Source organism: Podarcis cretensis (assembly GCF_951804945.1).
Source record: "Podarcis cretensis genome assembly, chromosome: 1".
NCBI lineage: Eukaryota > Metazoa > Chordata > Lepidosauria > Squamata > Lacertidae > Podarcis > Podarcis cretensis.
Window position 1 is genome coordinate 11,974,921 of NC_137170.1, and position 22,173 is coordinate 11,997,093.

Genomic DNA, 22,173 nt, shown 5'->3' on the forward strand with positions numbered 1-22,173 from the left:
TGATGCTTAATGATGTGAAGATGCAACTAAGTGATTATCCATTAAAATCACCCCCTAGCTGTCTATGCTGCACTTACCTCTTGGTAGGCCGTAACTTTGCTCCCTAAAGTCCTGTGTGAACTGCAGTTAAGCAAACTGGCACCCCACTTACGATGCTTAACTAAGGGTGGGTGTGGAAGAGAAGCCCCTCCCTGGTGGGGAAAAGGTAAAGGACCCCTGGATGGTTAAGTCCAGTCAAAGGCGACTCTGGGGTTGCGGCACTCATCTCGCTTTTCGGGCCGAGGGAGCCGGCGTTTGTCCACAGACAGCTTTCTGGGTCATGTGGCCAGCATGACTAAACTGCTTCTGGCACAAGGGAACACCACGACAGAAACCAAAGTGCACAGAAAACCGTTTACCTTCCCACTGCAATGGTACCTATTTATCTACTTGCACTGGCGTGCTTTGGAACTGCTAGGTTGGCAGGAGCTGGGACAGAACAATGGGAGCTCACCCCGTCATATGGATTTGAACCACCGACCTTCTGATCGGCAAGCCCAAGAGGCTCAGTGGTTTAGACTACAGCGCCACCCGCATCCCTGATAGGGTAGGGCTCCCCTTGAACCGGGGTCTAGAGCCCAGTTCAGACTGGAGCTGGCTTAAGGGGTATCATGAATAGCCTTAATGGGGAACTGTTTAACAGTGGGGAGGGATTTGTTACAAGACCATGGAGAAGGATTTGTTAACTGAGTTTTGACCGGGGCGCAGGCAGACTTACGTTAGTCACCTCAGCTTTGTATTAAGGGGGCAAGTTTTAACAGTACAGTGGTACCTCGGGTTAAGAACTTAATTCGTTCTGGAGGTCCATTCTTAACCTGAAACTGTTCTTAACCTGAGGTATCACTTTAGCTAATGGGGCCTCCCACTGCCGCCGCGTGATTTCTGTTCTCATCCTGAAGCAAAGTTCTTAACCCGAGGTACTATTTCCGGGTTAGTGGAGTCTGTAATCTGAAGCGTCTGTAACCAGAAGTGTCTTTAACCCGAGGTACCACCGTAAATAGTACCTCAGGTTAAGAACTTTGCTGCAGAATGAGAACAGAAATCGTGCGGTGGCAGCAGAGGGAGGCCCCATTAGCTAAAGTGGTACCTCAGGTTAAGAACAGTTTTAGGTTAAGAATGGACTTTCGGAACAAATTAAGTTCTTAACCCAAGGTACCACTGTATCATCTTTTCTTGAAATATCAATAGAGGAAGGGGACCAGACTGCTTTGGTGGCTCTGGTGTACAATTTTTATCAGGATCTTGGCAGGGAATATGACTTTAGAAGGGAATTAGATTTCTCAAAGGTTAGATCTCACAGCAGTATTTATTTTATTTTATTTATTGTTTACAGTGGTACCTCGGGTTAAGTACTTAATTCGTTCCGGAGGTCCGTTCTTAACCTGGAACTGTTCTTAACCTGAAGCACCATTTTAACTAATGGGGCCTCCTCCTGCTGCTGCACCGCCGGAGCACAATTTCTGTTCTCATCCTGAAGCAAAGTTCTTAACCTGAAGCACTGTTTCTGGGTTAGCAGAGTCTGTAACCTGAAGTGTATGTAACCCGAGATACCACTGTATTAGATTTATAAACCACCCTTCATCATAAGATCTCAGGGCGGTTCACGGGAAACTCACAGTGGATTTGTTGGGTTTGTTGGGGGGTATCGTTTTCCAGTGGTTCTGCCCCTGTCCGACTGATGGGTTCACGTTTTTAAATGTCACTAGGAATCAGCTAGGCCATGTTCCTGCTACTGCTTCTTATAACGACAAGTCTCCCATAGCTTAGTGGGAAGGTGCCCTGCACAGTCCATCTAACCAACATTTCCATTCTTTCGCTTTCCATGACCTGGGTTAACCCTCGCACATTTCCAAAAACTTTCCAAACATTTTGAAAATCCTGTGCATATTTACTTGGAAACCATTTAAATTATGCAACTAAGCAGACCACATTTATTCAGATAACAGAATTTGGAGTTTTAAAAGCAAAACACCCACAGCCCAAGGGAGGGAAATGCATTGCAGGGTTTGCCATTGTTTGTTTGAGCGGCCGTAACATTTTGGATGCTGTTCATTGGTGTACACTGACACCGTGAATCTGAAGAACAGAGAAAACTGGATAAAACAGATTCCTCTGACTTTTTTAATGATTATTTTTAATGCATTTTGTTCCCTTCCTTGTAGTCTTAGGGTAGCTTACTGTAATTATATACATAGAAAATACCGCTGTAATAACCTTCTGCACAATCAGCCCTTCACATATTTGCAGCCTGAAGACAAATGCTTAGCAAAAAGTATAATAAATTCAATTTTAAATGAGATAAAGTGTTTTGGAACACATTTTAAAGCAGCCAAAGGAGCAGGAGATATGCTTCAAAGTGTGCCTTTGCAACTACTTATTGGGCCAGTTCAGAAGATAGGTAGTAAATTGAACCTCCTCTGGGTCCTCGGTATTACGCCAGAAATGGAATGCCATGCAAGACAGGCTGGCTGTTGCTTCTGTATAATGCCACTCCTTGTTCCCATAGCAAGCTGCCCTCGGAGTATTACTCTCCAGGGCTTCAGGAATCTTAATGTTGCTCTCAGGTGAACTTTCTTGCAACTCTGCCAGGTCTTTCTTGTTTATTTATTTGACTTACTACAACAAAGTCTCAAGCAGCTTAGGAAAAGATGAAGAGCCCAAAATGGGTCACCGAAAACCCAAATATATAGAGAATCATGCGGGATAACCCTTATCCTGTAAGGTTTTTATTGTTGGTGCAGAGTGACCTGATGTGAATTTATTATTAGGCGGTGGTTTGTTAACTGAGCTGTTACTGGCTGATCTTTCTCCTAATTCTCGTCAGACGCTTTTCCGTGGGATCTTTGTTTTTCATTTTGTAGCAGGAAGGGTGCCAGTTCAACTGGTTGTTTAACATTTTCTAGATAGACTTGCTCAACCTTTTCCTTTCTGTTTCACACACAGGGTCTAACATTTTGAATTCTTCTTCCGTTCAGGTTAAGACCCTTGATTTCGACGCAGCTAGCAAAAAAGCCTGCAACAGAAGAGGTACAGTGTTTTGTTTGAACCTTCTAAAAATCCCAGTACCTGGAGAGTCATCTGAGTCTTTACATTTGCTCTGTAAGCCCTTTTCTTCCATCCAGCTGTTCTCTGCTTCTTTTGCACTGTGAGGCAGAATGGGATACTGGGTGACCTCTGGTTCCTTCTAGCTATATGATTCTGAACTGAGTAGGACCTCAGCCAAAAAATCGTCCCAGAATAAAACAAGGTGCCTCTTCTATCCCCCCCCACTGTAACTACTGGCTGAACTAAAATACCAAACCAGTGCATATTGGTAGTTTGCAAAACGTGTGCAATACGCTTTTACTCAACCCCTAGGCATAAATCTCTGAACTCTTGCACCTTTCTAAACTTTTGCTAGCTAGATTTGACGGCTTGACATGTTTTTGCTGTTTCTGAAGTGGGGCAAGAAAGCACACACATCCTTCGTGTGAATTTAAAAGCCAAACTTCGGTTCTGTTCAGAAACCAATTCAGGAAGTTCTGCTAAAAGAGGACTTTGACAGCTTCACATTTAAAACGATTAAGAACACGTGATTCCATCCTACACCCCCTGCAAAAACAGCTTGCGCTCATGTCAAGGGAAATAATTTTAATTTTTTTCTGCTTTGTATGCACCCTCATTAGAAAAACCTGCACATTTTTAGAACGGAGACATTCAGGAAATGGACATGATAATTAGAAGAAGGTCACGTTTTAATTAGGGTTGTGCAATTTTTTAAAATAATGGTTCAATTGTAGCTCTTTTAAATTCAGCCATTCCTCTGCGAAAACATTCAAGGCAGATGGAAACTCCTGGCATAACAATTAATATAAATGGGGATGGCGCTTCTTCTACCACTGTTACTGCCTTGTCTGTTTCTTTTGATACCGGAATTCCCTGCAGCAGAGTACAGGAGATCTGGGGTTGCATAATTGTCTTGCAAAGCAAGAGCAGAGGTAACATGAAAGGGAAAAGCTCTTATCCTCTTGACCTATTGCTGTTAGGATTATTTGGGGCTGTTCTTGAGGATCTCTGCCTTTCAGCTGGCAGGATGGGATAACTAGAAACCAGCTACATCAGGCTTCCTCAACATCAGCCCTCCAGATGTTTTTGGCCTACAACTCCCATGATCCCTAGCTAGCAGGACCAGTGGTCCAGGATGATGGGAATTGTAGTCTCAAAACATCTGGAGGGCTGAGGTTGAGGAAGCCTGAACTACAGCCATATCCTAGCCAACTCCTGCACTAGTTCTTTATTGTCTGAATAGTTCTGGTTTCAACTGGGACCTCGTTAATCAAGAGAACTTAGCTGCTTCTGCTTTGCTTCACTGTGTATTTATTATTATCGGAATACTAACAGCCTTGTACCCAGCTTTCAGCTCAGAAATTCTAAGAAACAAAACAAAAAAATCAGTGCAGTTTGGAAAGGTTCTGCCATCTTGATTCAAACGCTGCCTTATTGTATCCAAACACAAACGAAAACTGACTCCTTGATCTCAGGAACCGCCATGCAAAATGAGGTTGCCGTACCTTAATAGGTGTCCAAATGCAGAGTGAACAGGCAAACAGATTTCCAAAATATATAGTAGATGTGTCTCTTTTTGAGGGGCTCCACAGGGCAGCTAAGTTACATTAAAGACCAATGGTTGTGCCTAGTGCTCATGCAAGGAGATAAATAACTATACAACTTTTAGAAGACATCTGAAGGCAGCCCTGTATAGGGAAAGTTTTAATGTTTGATGTTTTGTTATGTTGGAAGGCACCCAGAGTAGCTGGGGCAACCAGTCAGATGGGAGCACAGCATATCCCCTGGCAGAACAGTTGCACAAAAGCTTGCACTGCTAGAAGTCTTGTGAAGCTTGCTTTTATTTTCCTGTTTTCTGTACGTTGTACCTCTCTGCCTCTTTGTAAATATCCCCTTGGTGTCAAATGAGAGTTGATGGTCTGGTTGCCAGTTCACTGAGTATCAGCGATGCCTCTACAGCAGATCAAACTGCCTAATTAGGAGTTCAGCCCATTGGTCCAACCTGCCTCTGTTTGCTCAGCTCCATTTGGCAAAAGCTTCAAAAAGTCTCAGGCATGAGTCTTCTCATAATCCTCATAGGTCACATGCCAGAGGTTGAACCCATCCCCATCCATCATCTGGCTTGGACTGCTCATGCTGCCAAGCTTCTGGTCCAACAAACATTTTGAAGTTTTGTTTTATTATGACTTTTTGTATTGCATCAGATCATGTGCTCTTTGTTGTATATTTTGTTGCTGTAAACCTCCTTGTGTATAGTAATGCAGAAAGGCAGTACAGTCGTACCTTGGAAGTCGAATGGAATCCGTTCCAGAAGTCCGTTCGACTTCCAAAACGTTCGAAAACCAAATTGCGGATTCTGATTGGCTGCAGGAAGCTCATGCAGCCAATCAGAAGCCCTGTCGGATGTTCGGGTTCCAAAAGAACATTTGCAAACCGGAACAATCACTTCCAGGTTTTGCGGTGTTCAGGAGTCAAAACGTCCGAGTTCCAGGGCGTTCAGGATTCAAGGTACGACTGTATACAAATTAAAAAGGAAATAAAATGAATTGCAGGGGGCTGGACTATATGACTCTAGGGTGTACCTTCCAACTTATGATTCTGTAATTCTCTGATTCATTCTGCACTTAGAGCAGGTGTTGCACCAATCAGTTGTGGCCCTCCTCCTAATTAAACAGTTGGATGCAAAATTGCACAATGAATCGTTAACTCTTTCTCTACTTGCAGCTGAATGGTACCTAATTCACTGGGCATTGTGCACATCACTTTGTTTCATTTTGTGCCTACACAATCGTTGCATCTCAGAAGGTCTGGATAAAGGCAAACCGATTGAGAGAAAACACGATTTCCCCCGAATAGTTTCCCCAAATATTGTCGCTTTTAAGAGCTTGTACCTTGTTACGTGCTAATATCCACCTGCAACATCTTCCTCATTCAGTCTTTGGCCATGCTTTGAAATATCCAAACAATTCTGAATTTGCACAGGAGAGCGGGAGCTTCCCCCAGAATAGCTCTAAGCTTCTTAACGAGGAGCTTTGATAGGGGGACAATAAGGAATCTGCCAAGCGATTTTCTCTTCCTTTCAGTTGGGGATTTTAAAGGGGAAAGGTGAGAGGCGATGGGTCTAGGTTTTTCTTATTATTATTATTGCTTTTCTTATCCTTTGCAGGCAATCTTTCCAAGCACTCAGACAGAGGCCCAAGCAGCTGAAAAGCCAGCAAATGTATTGGTAGAATCCGGGCCCGTCTCGTACAACCATGAGGAAGAAGTGGAAGAAGAAGAAGTTGAGGAGGAAGAGGAGCACTGTATGAGTGCCCTACAGCTGATGGGGGGAAATGGTAGGTCTTAACTTCATCCGTTGCAATCACCCATCCACTTAAAGAAGGGCCAAAACCCCTCCTTACCCCAGTAATGGCAGTTCTATACTAATGTTCCAGATACCTTTCTTTCCAGCTCCTGCACTACTTCATCAGTGCAGGTAACAGAAGGACCCCACGGGGCTACCATGGATTTAGGCTGCCAACCTTCTTCTGTTGTTGTGATGTACACCATGACAGTACTTCCAGGCTTGGGTAATGCTCATAAACATTTCTTAGCAAGACAGTCTTTCGGCGGTGGGAGCCATCGAGTCGATTGAATTCAGCGTCTACAGACAGAGCTGAGAATACACTCCGAACTTGGGGGTACAGCATTATCGCTGCTCAGAAGCTTCTCGTTACAGTGTAAATATGTATAGCCAAAGACTTGACACAGAGCCCACTAATTGGGGTGCCTGACAGTGTCAAGGGGAGAAGGCTGGTGCTGGAGTGTTGATTATTTACTGCGCCATCGTCTCAACACCCTTAATTTCGCACTGGTGCCGTTTTCAGCTTTTGTGCATGGTCTATAGAATAATCACAACAGAGTGGTTTAATCTGAGTGGAAAGGGGTCATTCAGACTGCAGGAAACTCTTTCTCCTCTAGGAAATATGATTAGAATTGCACTCCCAGAGAAATGCAGCCAGAGATCTGTGCCTGGGCTGAATGAAGCTGAAAGAATTGTAATGATAATAATTTTGTATATTAAACAGTATCAGTACTAGTAACTGTACAAAATTAGTTAGAGCTCGCTGAATCATTTCCCCTCTACTACTATAACTGTTTTAAAAACCATTCTAAACATATTTTTGTCTCCCTGTTATGCAAACACTGATAAATTTGCATCACAAATTTGCATTGCATCACCAAGTGTTCAGTTGCACCGTGATCCAGGCCAGCCGACTATCTCATCTTTGACTCTTAGAGCCATGCAATCCCTGTCCTTTGGAAATTTGTCAGTGCATTTTAAGGTCCTCCTTGTTTGCTCAAGCCAGTTAGTCAGTCAGCCTAGGGATGTTGAAAGCCAGATATCGAAAGCAGAGAAATGTACCGATAAGAAAATCAAGATTAAAGTGTACCCCTAGAGATGAACATCTCCATCAAGAGGGGGAGAGAGTTGTGTTATTGCATGATCCACTAAAGCATTTAGCAAGGATCTATAACCATATGCTCAGCACATCCGTAAAATTGCAACCAATTAAAACCCTGTTTGTAAAAGAAAGAAAGAAAAGAAAATGCAGCAGCAGCTACAAATAGAGCTACACTCTTTGTCAATCATTTCTACATACATTTGAAGAGACAGTGTGGTATAGTGGTTAGCGTGTTGGACTTAGACTGGGGAGATCCAAGTTCAAAAGCTTGTCTCTTAGCCTAACTTTCTCAATGAAGATAGGGAAGAAGGAAGGAAGGAAGGAAGGAAGGAAGGAAGGAAGGAAGGAAGGAAGGAAGGAAGACCCATATGTGCCACCCTGAGCTCTTTGAAGGAAGAGCGTGATATATGTGCAATAGCATTTGGAGGATGTTTAATCTGATGCAAGTTGCAAGCCTAAATGTAAAGAGGTTCAAACAAATCAGGTCTAAGCCAGCGGAGGACTAGAGTTGGAGCCACTTTAATTTGATTTTTAACTGGAAAAGGCAGTTTTCGAAAACTTTAATCTCTCCCTAAGTCTCCCTAAGCTTTTAGAATGGGGGGCAGATTATAATTTAAATGATTTACTGCAGAAGCAGATTCAGCCGGCATGCACACATCTGTGTTACCATTGACCATTAAGTGTTGCTGAGAAAAGGGTTCCCTGGGTTATCAGGGGGAAAGTGTACATGAGTGAATATAACAGAATGAGGCAGAGGCAAGACAGGACAGGACAGGAGAGAACTGTGAAGGTACCTGAATTGGATGGAAAGAAAGGACTATTTCTCTCTCTCTCTCTCTCTCTCTCTCTCTCTCTCTCTCTCGGTGTGGTGTGAGCAGAAGGTCTCAGATTTTAACTAAGCTAAGCCTTGTATTCAAGCTCTGGCCTAGCAGCCAGAGGTGACAGAGAACAGTACGCAGGTAGGTGCATGCAGTTCCATATGGCTGTAGGGGCAGAGGAGGAAGTCCCTTTTTCTGCAGAAATGCAGCTGGCTGAGGGAGGCAGGGCAGAGCTCTCTGCCAGCTCCTGGCAGGCTAATAACATTTTTGGGAGACTCACAACTTTTGGGGGCATGTTCATAAGGCTCTTATAAGGAACAGATCTCCTGGGGTAGGTTAGTTTAAAACCCAGCGAGCTTTTTTTTATCTCTCCAGCGAAACCTGCAATTTGCTTACCTCGATGCACCTAGAAATTACTTGACAGTTTGGATGCTACAGAAATTGGCTCACTTGCTCATTTCTGTGACCTACATTTAAACACTCTGTCTTTTAAAAAGTGTTTCATTGGACTGCTTTTGTGTGTGTGATTTCTTCCTGTGCTTTCCCTTTCCCTCCCCGTTGTATATTTTCCTGGGAGGGACTATTCCTGTTGTCTTGTCTTCTGGGAGTGGGCGGGGTAGAGGCTATTAAGGGATCCTCGATGATCCTGTTTCTTCTGATAATTTTTCTCCGCTTTGGTATTTCCAGATTATGGCTGTGAGATGGATGATGATGAAGGATACTAATTGCCTCCTAATGGGATCGGTGAAGGAGGTTAACCTGGCGATGTCAACAAACCCTCCTGACTTCCATTGCTTGCTGGTCAGTTTCCATTGACCTGTAGCCTGGCACCGGGGTTTGGCTTTCGAATACTTGAAATGTTTCCGGATCATGTTATGAGAAAGGGATTCAGCGAAGCATCAGTTTCAGGGAACAAAGGAGAAGAGTCAAAATGGCTGGCACAACTCGGCGGCGCGGTGTTGGACCTGCCTTACGGCTGCCCTTGGCTCAGCCATATCTCCGTAAAAACACATATATGACAAGGAGCAAATCATAATAGTGTGCAAAACCTCCAAGTGGAAAAGCTGTGGACATGCGCTGTTTACATTGGGGGTGATAAAAGCACATCTCCCCGCCCCTGACCTTGGCGTAGCGTCCATGTTTCCATGCTGAAATAAATAACATCAAAGCTGATACGCAAGCTGCCCAGGCAACTCCTCTTGGAAAGCAATCCCAAACACCTGGTCCCCCCCCCCCCAAATACATGCAGTGTTACCCTAAGGTTAGAGCACCATTGGGCAGGTATCTCATAGAGGACAGCAGTGGTACCTTAAGAAGTTTGAAGAAGCAACAGGAGGGTTTGTCAAAGTTGTACCCTGGTGTAGACCTCAGAGGTGCGGGAAACAGTTTGGACATCTCAGTAAGGGGAGTCTGTTCCTGCTCCAAGGAAATTAAACCTGGCCTTCACTCCCCGCTGCTGTAAGATAGGGTTAGGGCGAGCGAGGGATTGGCAGGGGAGAAGAGTTCAAGGGGTAGACTTGACACCCCTGCTGCTGGCTGTAGGGCATTTCACAAGCTCCTATGCCTCTGTGATGCACTTAAAATTTAAGAGTATGGTGCTACTCACCACAATTGGGGGCGGGATGTGTGTGTGTTCACTTTTTGTCCTCCTGGCAGTCTTGGCACAACAGACAGATTTGTCTCCAGTAAGTTTTACTTTGCTTTGTTTTAAGGTAAATAAGCTACTCCCCCCTCCCCCCTGTCCCTAATGTAATTTAATTTAATGTTATTTAATGAGGTCGATACAGGCTCAGCCATGCGAGAACCTTGACCAAGCTCTGCTCTCTTGGCTCTGTCCAGTAACCTGTCAGAACTTTAAACCTTGTGAACCTAAGGTTAAACCGGACCAATAGTTTCCCACCTCCTCCTTTCAGGCCTTGCAGGATTGCGGCCTGAATTTTAACTGCTGTTGCATTTGACTCCTTTGACTTTCTGGCAGCACGGCATATATTTGCTCGCCGTTAGCCAAAGGACGTATACCACAGGGGCGGTTCTAACATCCCTGTTGCCTGGCAGGCAAGGAGGATGTGCCAAGTTGACTTTGTGGGAAATGGATTCCCCACCCCATTGAGACAAAAATACACCAAGTTCTCCATGTTGGCCTTTCCATGCCAAAAGGTCAAGCTGCCTCTTTTCTATGTCCTTGCTTGCTTTTACCAGAGATCCAGGCTGGAATATCCTACTTAGAGAATGAGACCGAAAGCAATGCTTTCCTGAATTCAGAAGAGCTACTTCTCGCTCAGCTGGTATTTTTGAGATGTGCCACTTCGGACTGCAAGTGGTGACTTACATAGTGACCTACTTGGCCATGCAAAAGCTACAAATCCCTCCATGCAGACAACTTAGTATGTTTTTTGTTTTCTATGTGGGCAGATATATTTTTGTATGGAGAAGTATTTAGTCCAGGGTTGGGGAACCTAGTGACTTCCAGATGTTGCTGGACTACAACTCGCATCATCCGTGTCCATTGGCCATGCTGGCTGGGACTGATGGGAGTTGGAGTCCAATAACTTCTGGAAGGCCCACAGGTCTGGCACCCCTGGTTTAGTCGACGAGGCCCAGCATCACCTACTCTCAGCCTGCGGTGTTCCAGCCCAGATGGATTGCCAGCTCTTTGAGAACTAGACTCAAGTCACTATGGCAGGACATGGCAGAAGGAGGTGACTCAGACCTCCTAGGACATCCTGCATTTAATTCTCTGACTGGGATTTATCTGGGCGTTTATTTGAATTACTAGGTCTGGATCTGGAAAATGGAGATTCTTGCTTCGATAGTACGCGGCCACTTCTGTTTTGGCAGAGATTGCTGTGGCAAGCTCCCTCCTAAAAAAAAATCAAAGAAACAAAAAACCCAAATAATTCTTTTTAGGGACCAAGTACCAGGTGGTGAGCTTGCCAGTATCTCACTATCTGCTTCTGTGTGGTTGGCTGGGTCCATGCAGTTGCCCTGGCATTTGCAGTCTGCTTTTCACATGGATAATCCAGGCAGCTTGGCATGTCTCCTTGCCAGACTTGCCTCCTTGGGGCCAGGTTTGCATTGCTAGGCTCTGATTTTAGACTGCAACTCCTGTCAGTCCCAGCCAACAAGGTTGAGGAAGGGAGAGCTATGGAATCTGGCCAATCCATATGAAATACCAACTACAGAAATAGGAGAAGCAGTTTTGGGGGAGATGTTTAATCTTTATTCTCGGGCTTCTGTTGGTCCTTTAGCAGTTTGATTTTGAATCCAATAGTATGTCATTGCTGAGGCAAGAGATGTTTGCCCACTACTCAGCTGCTTAATGCTTAAGAGGTCCCGTAGGATCAGCAATTTCCCCCTCCTCCCTCCCCAGTGTGTTACTTTGGCTCACTGAGGGTTTTTTGCTTGGTTGGCTTTTTAAAGGGTTGGGATTCTGAGGGCCAAATTCAGTGTCTTGATGAAGGTATGTGATCTTTAAATTCTTGCAGAGAGCACCCACACAGGAGGCACAGTTTGGATTGGGCCACAGCACTGGGGGAACTGAATTGAACCATCCCCCAGGTGTTTCTTAATGAAACTCGCCCACCCAAGCTGCTGTTTGTCCTCTTAGGGAAAGCTCATGTATACTTGTAAAAGTTGTAGCTAAAGTGGGGGCAGGGAATAGAAACCCTCTCCTGGCACCACTGCCTCATTCTGCTGTTCTCATTTGTCACTCGCCCCTCCCCAAATGGAATTGAATTAAAGGCAATAGGTGGTTCCCTCCCAGTGCAAATAGCAGCTTCAGAGAACCAGTTTTCATTGAGACCACGGCAGGGGAGGAAAGGGTTAAAATACCATACACTGCCTGCAGGAATCCCAGTAATTGTATTCACTCCCCAGCGACTGCTATTTTCATTTTGTTGAAAGGATTGCACATAGGTGCAAAGGCACATCTAACAACCCATCCAGTTTGGCCCTGAGTTCCAGTTCCCATAAATGGGAAAGTTCGCAAGCCTGCTGAGGAGCATTTCACAAGCCACCAGCTCTGCTGCGATCCTTCGCCTTCAGCTGCAGGAGGACTGAGGTGTGTGTTTTGTCTTGTGGCTGCAGAAAGGTGTCGTTTTAATAAACCTTGGAATGCATAAGGATTTTCAATCCTGCCTCGCACATTTCTAAGTCATGTAATATTACACGCAGATTTCTTTTATTTCTCTTTCCTTTTCGGAGTGCTCATTCCTCCTCGGTGTAACTAAGCTCAGGGAATACAAACGGATTAGCAGATGCCACCTTCTGTTTTCATAACTACTTAGGGAAAATGTTAAAATAAAGGCGAGTACACAGTTCACCCTTGTCTGCTACTATTAACATATCGCAGTGACCTTGGGGGAGGCACTGGGCTGCGTTTCCCTGAAAATCATTTGGAGCTTGCCGCATTCTACATTCAGATGATGATGAGAGCTCACAGGCTTTCGAGAATGGTTGGTTTTAGATTGTGAGGTGTGAATCCTGGCTCCCTTCCACTCCTAGTGTAGCGCACATTTCCTAGGCAGAATCCTCAAACTGTGGCGTTGTGCTTTTTCTACCTTGAAGTCTTTCTAACCTTTGGTCACTTGGCCTCAGTTCACAGACTTGCCAACACTTAGGTGGGTGGAACAGGAACCCTACACGTTCCTGATTCTGCAGATCCAGTTTTTGCAGCAGCCGCCTCCTCCTCTCTTTTGAGGACCTAGAAACCTCCACGTGATCGGATGCTTGTGCAGCCCTGCATAGATGCTGTCTGCACAGTGGAGGAAAGGGGCTAAGCTTGCTCCTCTGCCAGGCAAATGTATAAATTGCATTTTAGAGAACAATTTGGGGCAGGCAAGTTTTGATGGTGACGCGTGTGCACCGATTGCATCTCAATTGTATGTGCTGTTTCATGAGAACGACTCCCTTCACCACAGAAAGACTTTGGCGGGAGCTGTGTAGCATCGTCTTAAAAAGTGACCTCCGTATTAGTTCTCACTGTGCTGTTTGCCTTCCCTCTGGATTGCGTGGGAGTTTATCGCCTCTTGCTGTTTTTATCTATCACTCCTTGCATAGTCTCCTCGCCGCTTGTCGCTCTCGTCTTAACAAGGCCAACACATTTGGTGCGCGGCAGTGCCAGCGAATCGAAACAATCTGCAAGCATCTTGAAGGGTCCTTCCAGCCCACATCACGAGCCACAGCCCGCCGTCTCTCCTCCTCATCCCCCAGACAAATTGTAATATCTGCTGTAAATATTTTTTTTTTTAAAGTCATCTTTTATTATGTGTTCTTGCCTTCCCTTGCAGGCTTTTTTTGTTTCGTTTCTTAAGACTGCTTCTGTGTGACTTGGACAGCAGTGTACAAAATACCCAGTGTATATCCTTATTTTGTGTCTACAAAGCAAAAGTGTTTTAAAACATTTAAGGGTGTGTGTACGTTTTCTTTGAAAGTGTGTGTTTCCCCCCTTCCTGAACAATGCATAAACCAACACTCTCTTTCCACTCTCTCGACTTGGCACCCTGTGCGGGGGAACCGCCCGCACCATTCTAATCTGATGCTGATAACTTAGTAAATGAGACACAGAGACATTTCAGAACCATTCACATGTATCAAAGCCAGGACTAGTGGCTGGGATCAATGGGACAGCTGGAACGAGGGGTTCAGAGGTTCAGTTTGGGGCTTGCTTCACAACCGATGTTGCCCCATGGCAGTCTTCCACGTTACTGTTACATCGCTCCCTCTGTCTTTTTCTTACCCACATTTATCGGCTGGCAGGGGAGCTTTCATTTGGTCCCTTCTGTGGCAGTATTACAGCACTTGGGAAGCATGGGAAATGTATATTTCCTATGGACCCCGATGCATACGATGTTGCTGCTGTAGGAACCATGGGCCTCACAGACGCCCTGCTATGGGGACTTGATAATTGGGGGGGGGTAGAGGGGAGGCAGTGGGGGTTTCCCACAGGGCATTAAGACTCTGCCATACTTATTCTGATGTCGGCAAGAGAGCAATGGAGCCCACTCTTCAGAGAGCGCTTCCTAAAAAAACAAACATTCTTGCTTCTGCTGTTGCCCTCTCCGCTCTGGCCACACTCTTCCATCGCAGCTCTTAGAGGTGCATTACTTTCATAGGGAGAGGACCGAGGGCCAGATAGAGACCTGGAGGGCAACATTTGGCAGCAAGGCTGGTGTTCCTCATTCCTTATTCATTGCCTTTGGTGGGCGGTCTCTCCCCAGGAACTTGGGCAGAAATCTTTCCCAGTCTTCCTTGTTGGAGACACCAGGAGTCTTGCACGCAGAGCCTGATACCTTCTGCAAGTGAGCAAATGCCCCTAATTCTGACCCTCTGCATTCTCAGCAGAAGTGAACTACACCAGATTGCAGAAGACAATTGCCCGTGCTCATGGCTTAGGGCCAAGGCATCTTCCAGAGTTGTTTTATTTTTTTAATCATTTCCATACCACTGCACATGTCCAAAGGAATCTCCAAGTGGACTACAACCTTCCTTAAATAATCAAATTGTACATTGCAAATGAGAACAAACTTAATGAACCACATTGAAAATGACATAATTTTAACAGGAAAACAACACATTCTGTGAAATGTTTTTTGAAAAATACAAAGTAAAAATTCCATATGGAAACATGAGTTTCAGGAGCGAGCCGGCAGTAAATCACACAGTGCAAGTTGGAGTTAACTCTCTATTAGCAAAAACCTGATCGACACAGTCAGGCCTAATGAGTACGGCAACTCATCTGGCCCCCATGAAGCAGCTGCTGAGACTGAGTCCCTGCCTTCCTACAGCTGCCTAGGTCTCCTCTCTAAGGGGTCTTTCCAAGCAATTGGAGACTGTGCGCACAACCAACCTCTCTATCCCTTTTAAGCCATTTCTGGTTTAAGGGGCCTTGTTGCAGCAGGAGGGGGAGACCCCTGTGACTTTCCCCCAGTCTGACTCATCTCTGCCTCTTGGCCTCCCTCTTACCACTCTCCTGCTTCAGCTGCTGCCTCTGATTCTGGGCTTCTCTCTGCCACAGACTCTCCCAGCTCACTAAGTCCCGTTACCCCTTCAGCTTCCAACATCTTCTCTTCCCAGTCTTTTTCCCGCTGACCACTCCTCATCGTCCCACAATCACTCCCCGGGCTCTGAGCCTTGGGGGCTCCCAAGCTGGTGCTTCCTGCTCTTCCTCTGCGTCCAATCAGGCCATTGCATCAGCTGCTAAAAACTGAACTTGTACACAACCACCATGCGGAGTGAGGGGTGGGAATCCATAGTAGAGTTAAACATCATTTACTAGCTAATTCCTGTACCTCCATTTGGCACATACTGGGGGGACACCCACACCATAGATTGAAAGCACATGGCTTCCCCCAAAGGATCCTGGGAACTGTCGCTTCCCCCTCAGAATTATAATTCCCAGGATTCCTTGGGGGAAGTCATGAGCTTTCAATGTGTCCAGTACCATACAAAGAGCATCGTATCTCCCCCTCCTTCCTCGCTCCAAGAACCCAACCCAGAAGAATAATGTTAAGGGCGAATGTGTGCATTGGAATTGCCCCACCTTTCATAATGAACACTTAAGGCATGAAACATTAACCAAGGAGATTGGCACTGCGCATTAAACCCTTTCTTTCCCACTCTGAAAGCCTTGTGATAAGAGCTGAGCTGTGCAGTCAATGGGCTTCATGAACAAAAGCAGAGATGCATTTAGAAATTAGGAGATGTTCAAAGGGCCCCAAATCTTCTGCCTCTTTAATTCGCAATGGGGAAGAATATCACCGAGTTTCAAGGGAAGAAATAGCAGGTTGCTGCCATGCTGCCTGTCTCCGATGCAACGCCACCTACCTTTTTGTGTGTGTTTCGTGACGGAATGCAACATTAAAGCTTTAATAAAGCCGTTATTAGCTGGCAGATGGTTCTGAGTGTCTTTTTAAATGTAGCAATGAAGGAAACACCAGAGGCTTTTCAATCTACACTTCAGTACATTGTGAATTCCACATTCTAAATGGATCCCCTCCTCACATTTTGCTTGTGTCACCAGGGTGCAATCCTTTAGCTTTCCCCCTCTCTTTTTAAACCATGGGATTATATCTGCAGAAATGGAACATGTAGCAATGAAGGAACCTCCCCTCTGCAAAAGCTCAATACTTACGCCATGATTTAAATGAAAACAGTGCTTATGTTGTTGTTGCAGGTTGGGGAGCGATCATGCACATGTTTACTCGGAGGAAAGTCTCTTTCTGACCGTAGATCTTTTTTTTGGGGGGGGGGAGTGGGTGGTGCTGTGGTCTAAACCACAGAGCCTAGGGCTTGCTGATCGGAAGATTGGTGGTTTGAATCCCTGCGATGGGGTGAGCTCCCATTTCTTGGTCCCTGCTCCTGCGAACCTTGCAGTTCAAAAGCACTTCAAAGTGCAAGTAGATAAATAGGTACCGCTCCGGTGGGAAGGTAAACGGCGTTTCCGTGCGCTGCTCTGGTTCGCCAGAAGTGGCTTAGTCATGCTGGCCACATGACCCGGAAGCTGTACGCCGACTCCCTCGGCCAATAAAGTGAGATGAGCGCCGCAACCCCAGAGTCGGCCACGACTGGACCTAATGGTCAGGGGTACCTTTACCTTCACCTAAACTGCTTTGAGGTTTCATCACAATCAAGCGGTATATATATTGCTAAATGAATACATTTTGCATATGACTGGATTGAAGGGGCGCTGAAATTTCTGAGTACAAAATGTATGCCACAAACCTTACAGATTTGAAAGTTGGATGCAGACCAAGTTTGTTTCACGTTGCTCCCATGGACTCTTAGCAAAAGAACCTAAGACGATCCCTGCTGAATGAGGTCAAGGGCCCATCTAGTCCAGCATCCTGCTCTCACCATGGTCAACCAGATGTGGATGAGAAGCCCACAGGTTTGACATGTGCACAACAGCACTCTCCCCTTTGTGCCATTCCCGTGTGCTGTCTGCTGGATGTCCCTGAGGTCCACCTCTTGCTTAGATTACTGCAACATGTTATACGTGGGGCTGACTCTGAAGACAGTTCAGAAACTTCACCTGGTGCAGAATTCAGCGGCCAGGTTGCTCACTGGGGTAAGATGGCTTGAGCACATTACACCGATCCTGGTTCAACCGTACCAGCTGCCAATGAGCTTCCAGGCCCAGATCAAAGTGCTGGTTTTGACCCATAAAGCCTTCAGTGTCTCAGGACCACAACACCTCAAGGACTGCCTCTCCCCATAATAACCTACCCTGGACCCTAAGATCAACATCTTATGGGGTCTGGAGGGTGGCAGCATGAAAACGGGCCTTTTCTGTGGTGGCCCCCTGTTTGTGGAATGCTGTCCCCAAGGAGGTTCACCTGGCCTCTTCATCATACACCTTTAAGGTGCCAGGCAAAAATGTTCCTCTTCAGGTACTTGGCTGATTAGACAATCTATAGCCTTTTAACTGTGGGGTTATTGTTTTGTTTGTTATTATGGCATGTATTTTTGTGTTTTTGTATTGTAAAGCACCCTGTGATCCTCACGAGTAACCCACCACTGCATCCTCATATTTCTGGATCAGGCCCATTGTCTTTCTTTTAACATGTTGTGCACTTTTCAAGCTGAGAGTTTCTCACTCCCCGGCCCCCTGCCATCCTTCCCCTCCCCGCGTTCCTGTTTTACATTTGTAATATGTCATGAATCTGAAATGTAGTCTGAACTGTTATCCTGCCTGCGAAATGTAATTTGATTCTTTCCCCCCTCTTAGTGTTTGATGAGAATCCTTTGTGTTTTCATGCTTTAATACAATCTGGCACATAATTACAAATGACTCACCGATAATCTCAGTCATGGAGCTCTCTGAAATTAGATGATAATTTAGCCTGGAATTCATGTAGCAAGAACGAAGAGAAGACGATTTATAATTATTCCAATCAAGAGATTCTCTTTGCCCCCCCTCCTGCCACTTGTCCCCCACCCTTCTTCCACGGAGCTGCTCTGAAAATGGCTAGGGGCCAAAAGTCTTTAGACCTCTTTTGCCCCTCGCTGCCTCCCAGACAAACACGAATGATCGCTGTACGTTTTCATCAGTGTAGAAATGCCTGTAATTGCAGCTGACAAAGTGTGTGTGTGTGTGTGTGTGTGTGTTTGTGTGTTTTGTGTGTTTTGTGTGTGCATGTAGTAATCTTCACCATCCCAGACCAGGGACCAGACCATCCTTGATGGCACAAGAAACAAGGACAAGTGGGCCAAATTTAAGTCCATCCAAACTGTGAGACTTTCCAGCCATGCTCTAAGGTGGTGGCCGTCAACCTTTGGTCTCCATAGGATGTTGGACTACAACTCGCATAAACCCCAGCCAGTTTAGCCCATGGTTAGGGATGATGGGAACTGTGGTCCAACCATATTCTGGGAACCCAAGCTTGAGGAACACAGCTCTAAGGAACCTTTCACACATTGCAAGGCAGCAAACCTGAGTCTTCCACAGATTGTTACCAGTTTTTAAGGTTCCGATCAAGGGCTGCTGGGATAGCTCAGCCAGTAAAGCATGAGACTCTTAATCTCAGGGTTGTGGGTTTGAGACCCATGTTGGGCAAAATATTCCTGGATTGCATGGGGTTGGACTAGAAGGTTTTCATGGTCCCTTCCAACTCTGGAAAATTATATGATGTTAATGATATATAATTATAGAATCATGGAATAGTAGAGTTGGAAGGGGCTACGAGGATCATCTAGTCCAGTGTCCCCGCTCCAAAAACATGTGTTTCCAGCTGTTTTTGAACTACAATTCCCATCACTCCTGACCATTGGATAGGGATGATGGGAGTTGTAGTCCAAAAACAGCTGTAGACCTAAGTTTGGGAAACACTGATCTAGTCCAACCCCTTCAATGCAGGAATCTTTCACCCAGTGTGGGACTCAAACTCACTACCTTATGATGAAGAGTCTCATGCTCTACTGACAAGAGTTAGAATCATAGAATCATAGAGTTGGAAGAGACCACAAGGGCCATCGAGGCCAACCCCCTGCCAAGCAGGAAACACCATCAGAGCACTCCTGACATATGGTTGTCAAGCCTCTGCTTAAAGACCTCCAAAGAAGGAGACTCCACCACACTCCTTGGCAGCAAATTCCACTGTCAAACAGCTCTTACTGTCAGGAAGTTCTTCCTAATGTTTAGGTGGAATCTTCCTAATGTTTAGGTGGAATCTTATCCCGCAGGGATAAATAAGGAAGTGTCAGAAGTTGGGCAGGAAGTCTGCTGGGGCAAGTGAGATGCAAAAGGTCTTCTAGCCCAGGCTTTCCCTTAAAGAAAAGAGGTGTGTGCAAGGACCCCAAAAGTCATCTAGTCCAACCCTTGCAATGCAGGAATCTCACCTAAAGCATCCATGGCAGATAGCCACCCAACCTCTGCTTAAAAATCTCCAAGGAAGGAGAGCCCATCACCTCCAGTCTAAAGAGAGAGATTTAGGCTGAAATATCCTAAGAGGGACACGGGTGGCGCTGTGGGTTAAACCACAGAGCCTAGCACTTGCCGATCAGAAGGTCGGCGGTTCGAATCCCTGCGACAGGGTGAGCTCCCGTTGCTCGGTCCCAGCTCCTGCCAACCTAGCAGTTCGAAAGCATGTCAAAGTGCAAGTAGATAAATAGGCACTGCTCCGGCGGGAAGGTAGGCGGCGTTTCCGTGCGCTGCTCTGGTTCGCCAGAAGCGGCTTAGTCATGCTGGCCACAAACGCCGGCTCCCTTGGCCTATAGAGTGAGATGAGCGCGCAACCCCAGAATCGGTCACGACTGGACCTAATGGTCAGGGGTCCCTTTACCCTTTACCTTTTTATCCTCTCTAGGGGACTGTCATGGCCTTCACAATACCCTTTACACTTTTGGGATCCTTTGATGACAAAGCAGAGTCTCCCCCCTTGTGCAAGCATGAAAGCAAAATGGTTTTGCTATGCCGGGAGGGTTCGTGTGGCAAGTGAATGGTCTGTGGGACTCGACTTGTCAGACCAATTCATCACGAATGCCGCTGTTCAAAGGAAGTCCATATCAGCTCTGCGGTCTTGTCTGGTGGAACAACAAGCAGACGCAGCAGGTCAAAGTCAGGCTAGTTCTGCCAGTCCTTCGAGGACTCAAAAGGCTGCCGTTGAGATAACAAGGATCCGCTTGGCTGATGAGCCAGCCAACTTCAGCCGTTATCTTCAAAGTGAAGACAGGCAGGGAAGGAAACACTTCAATCCCTCGCAGCACAGAGAGGGTTGCTGTTCCGGTCCATCTTGAAATAATGCCATACGGAAGTTGAATCTGGTGTGCCTCCACTCAGTTCTGGCCAAAGAAGAAGAAGAAGAAGAAGAAGAAGAAGAAGAAGAAGAAGAAGAGTAGTTTGGATTTGATATCCCGCCTTTCACTCCCCTTCAGGAGTCTCAAAGTGGCTAACATTCTCCTTTCCCTTCCTCCCCCACAACAAACACTCTGTGAGGTGAGTGGGGCTGAGAGACTTCAGAGAAGTGTGACTGGCCCAAGGTCAGCCAGCAGCTGCATGTGGAGGAGCGGGGAAGCGAACCCGGTTCCCCAGATTATGAGACTACCACTCTTAACCACTACACCACACAAAGCAGGTCAGGTGATCCCCATTAAAATTTCCAGATCAGGTGATGTTCCTTGATTTGTATTGCATAGCTACCGAAGGTCTACGAGCATCCTGTTTGCCACAGGGACCAACCAGATATCTATGTGTCTCCTTCCAAACGGTCACTATTTTTTGGTGAGAATCCATCACATTCCGGCAAATTCAGGTTACACAATTAAAATTGCTTTAGGGGTCTTGTGCAACAAGGCCGTTTCCCACAAAGAGTGGCTGGGGAAACCCAGCCAGATGGGTGGGATATAAATAAAAAAGTTGTTGTTGTTAAAATATCAGGTATAATAAGATGAGCCTGCTGGATCAGGCCAGCTAACCATCTAGTCGGCCCAGTCCTGCCGTGAATTTTATGGCATTCAGCTTCAATGCATGCCCCCGTGTTCTTCACAATGTGCATCAATTTATGCCCTTAAATCACGTCCCCTTTTATTCATCTTTGCTCTAAACTACCCCCCCACCCCACAATGTTTTGACCTTTCCTCATTGTGGGCTTGCTCCCCTTCTAGAGAAAGGGATCTGTTTCTGCCTCCGATTTTCCTGTGAGGAGGGCTTCTCGCTGAACGGGTGCTGTGAAGATTCTCTGGCTGATATTTATGAAGCCTTTTGACGCTGAAGAGTCAGCTGTACAGTAAATGTACTATTATCTTATTAGTCATGCAGCCTAATTATCTTGACTCGAGAGTTGCATTATGAAAAACAAAAAGCTGAGGCAGTTTGATCAAGAGCTGTTTGAGGAGTGCTCCTCATTAGCCCAATAAAGGGCCTCCTCTCTTTTCATCAGGCGGCAGCACGGCTCCCAGGAAAACGCTTGCAGTCCCGTGGATTGCAGGAATTGTATGCATAGCCCAAAGTTACATTGGCAACTTCAAGGCTTGGTTACTGAAATGCGTTTTACATGTCGCTGGTTGCCGATTTGCTAATTCACAAAGCCTGGGCAACTTGAGTCCAAAGTTCCTTAAAGGTAAAGGTAAAGGTACCCCTGCCCGTACGGGCCAGTCTTGACAGACTCTGGGGTTGTGCGCCCATCTCACTTAAGAGGCCAGGGGCCAGCGCTGTCCGGAGACACTTCCGGGTCACGTGGCCAGCGTGACATCGCTGCTCTGGCGAGCCAGAGCCGCACACGGAAACGCCGTTTACCTTCCCGCTGGTAAGCGGTCCCTATTTATCTACTTGCACCCGGAGGTGCTTTCGAACTGCTAGGTTGGCAGGCGCTGGGACCGAGCAGCGGGAG

The 22,173-nt window shown here is 46.1% G+C and overlaps 1 protein-coding gene and 1 long non-coding RNA gene across 2 annotated transcripts in view; one reads left to right on the plus strand and one right to left on the minus strand.

Annotated features, from left to right (window-relative positions):
• Nucleotides 1-13,748, plus strand: part of BRF1 (BRF1 general transcription factor IIIB subunit) — a 222,047-nt gene extending 208,299 nt beyond the window's left edge. Inside the window, exons 16-18 of the mRNA XM_079994663.1 lie at nt 3,015-3,066; nt 6,251-6,419; nt 9,035-13,748. Coding sequence (XP_079850789.1) covers nt 3,015-3,066; nt 6,251-6,419; nt 9,035-9,072 — 259 coding nt within the window. The 3' untranslated portion in view covers nt 9,073-13,748. The remainder of the gene's footprint in view (nt 1-3,014; nt 3,067-6,250; nt 6,420-9,034) is intronic.
• Nucleotides 1-22,173, minus strand: part of LOC307209050 — a 282,806-nt gene that overhangs the window by 209,887 nt on the left and 50,746 nt on the right. The window lies entirely within an intron of this gene.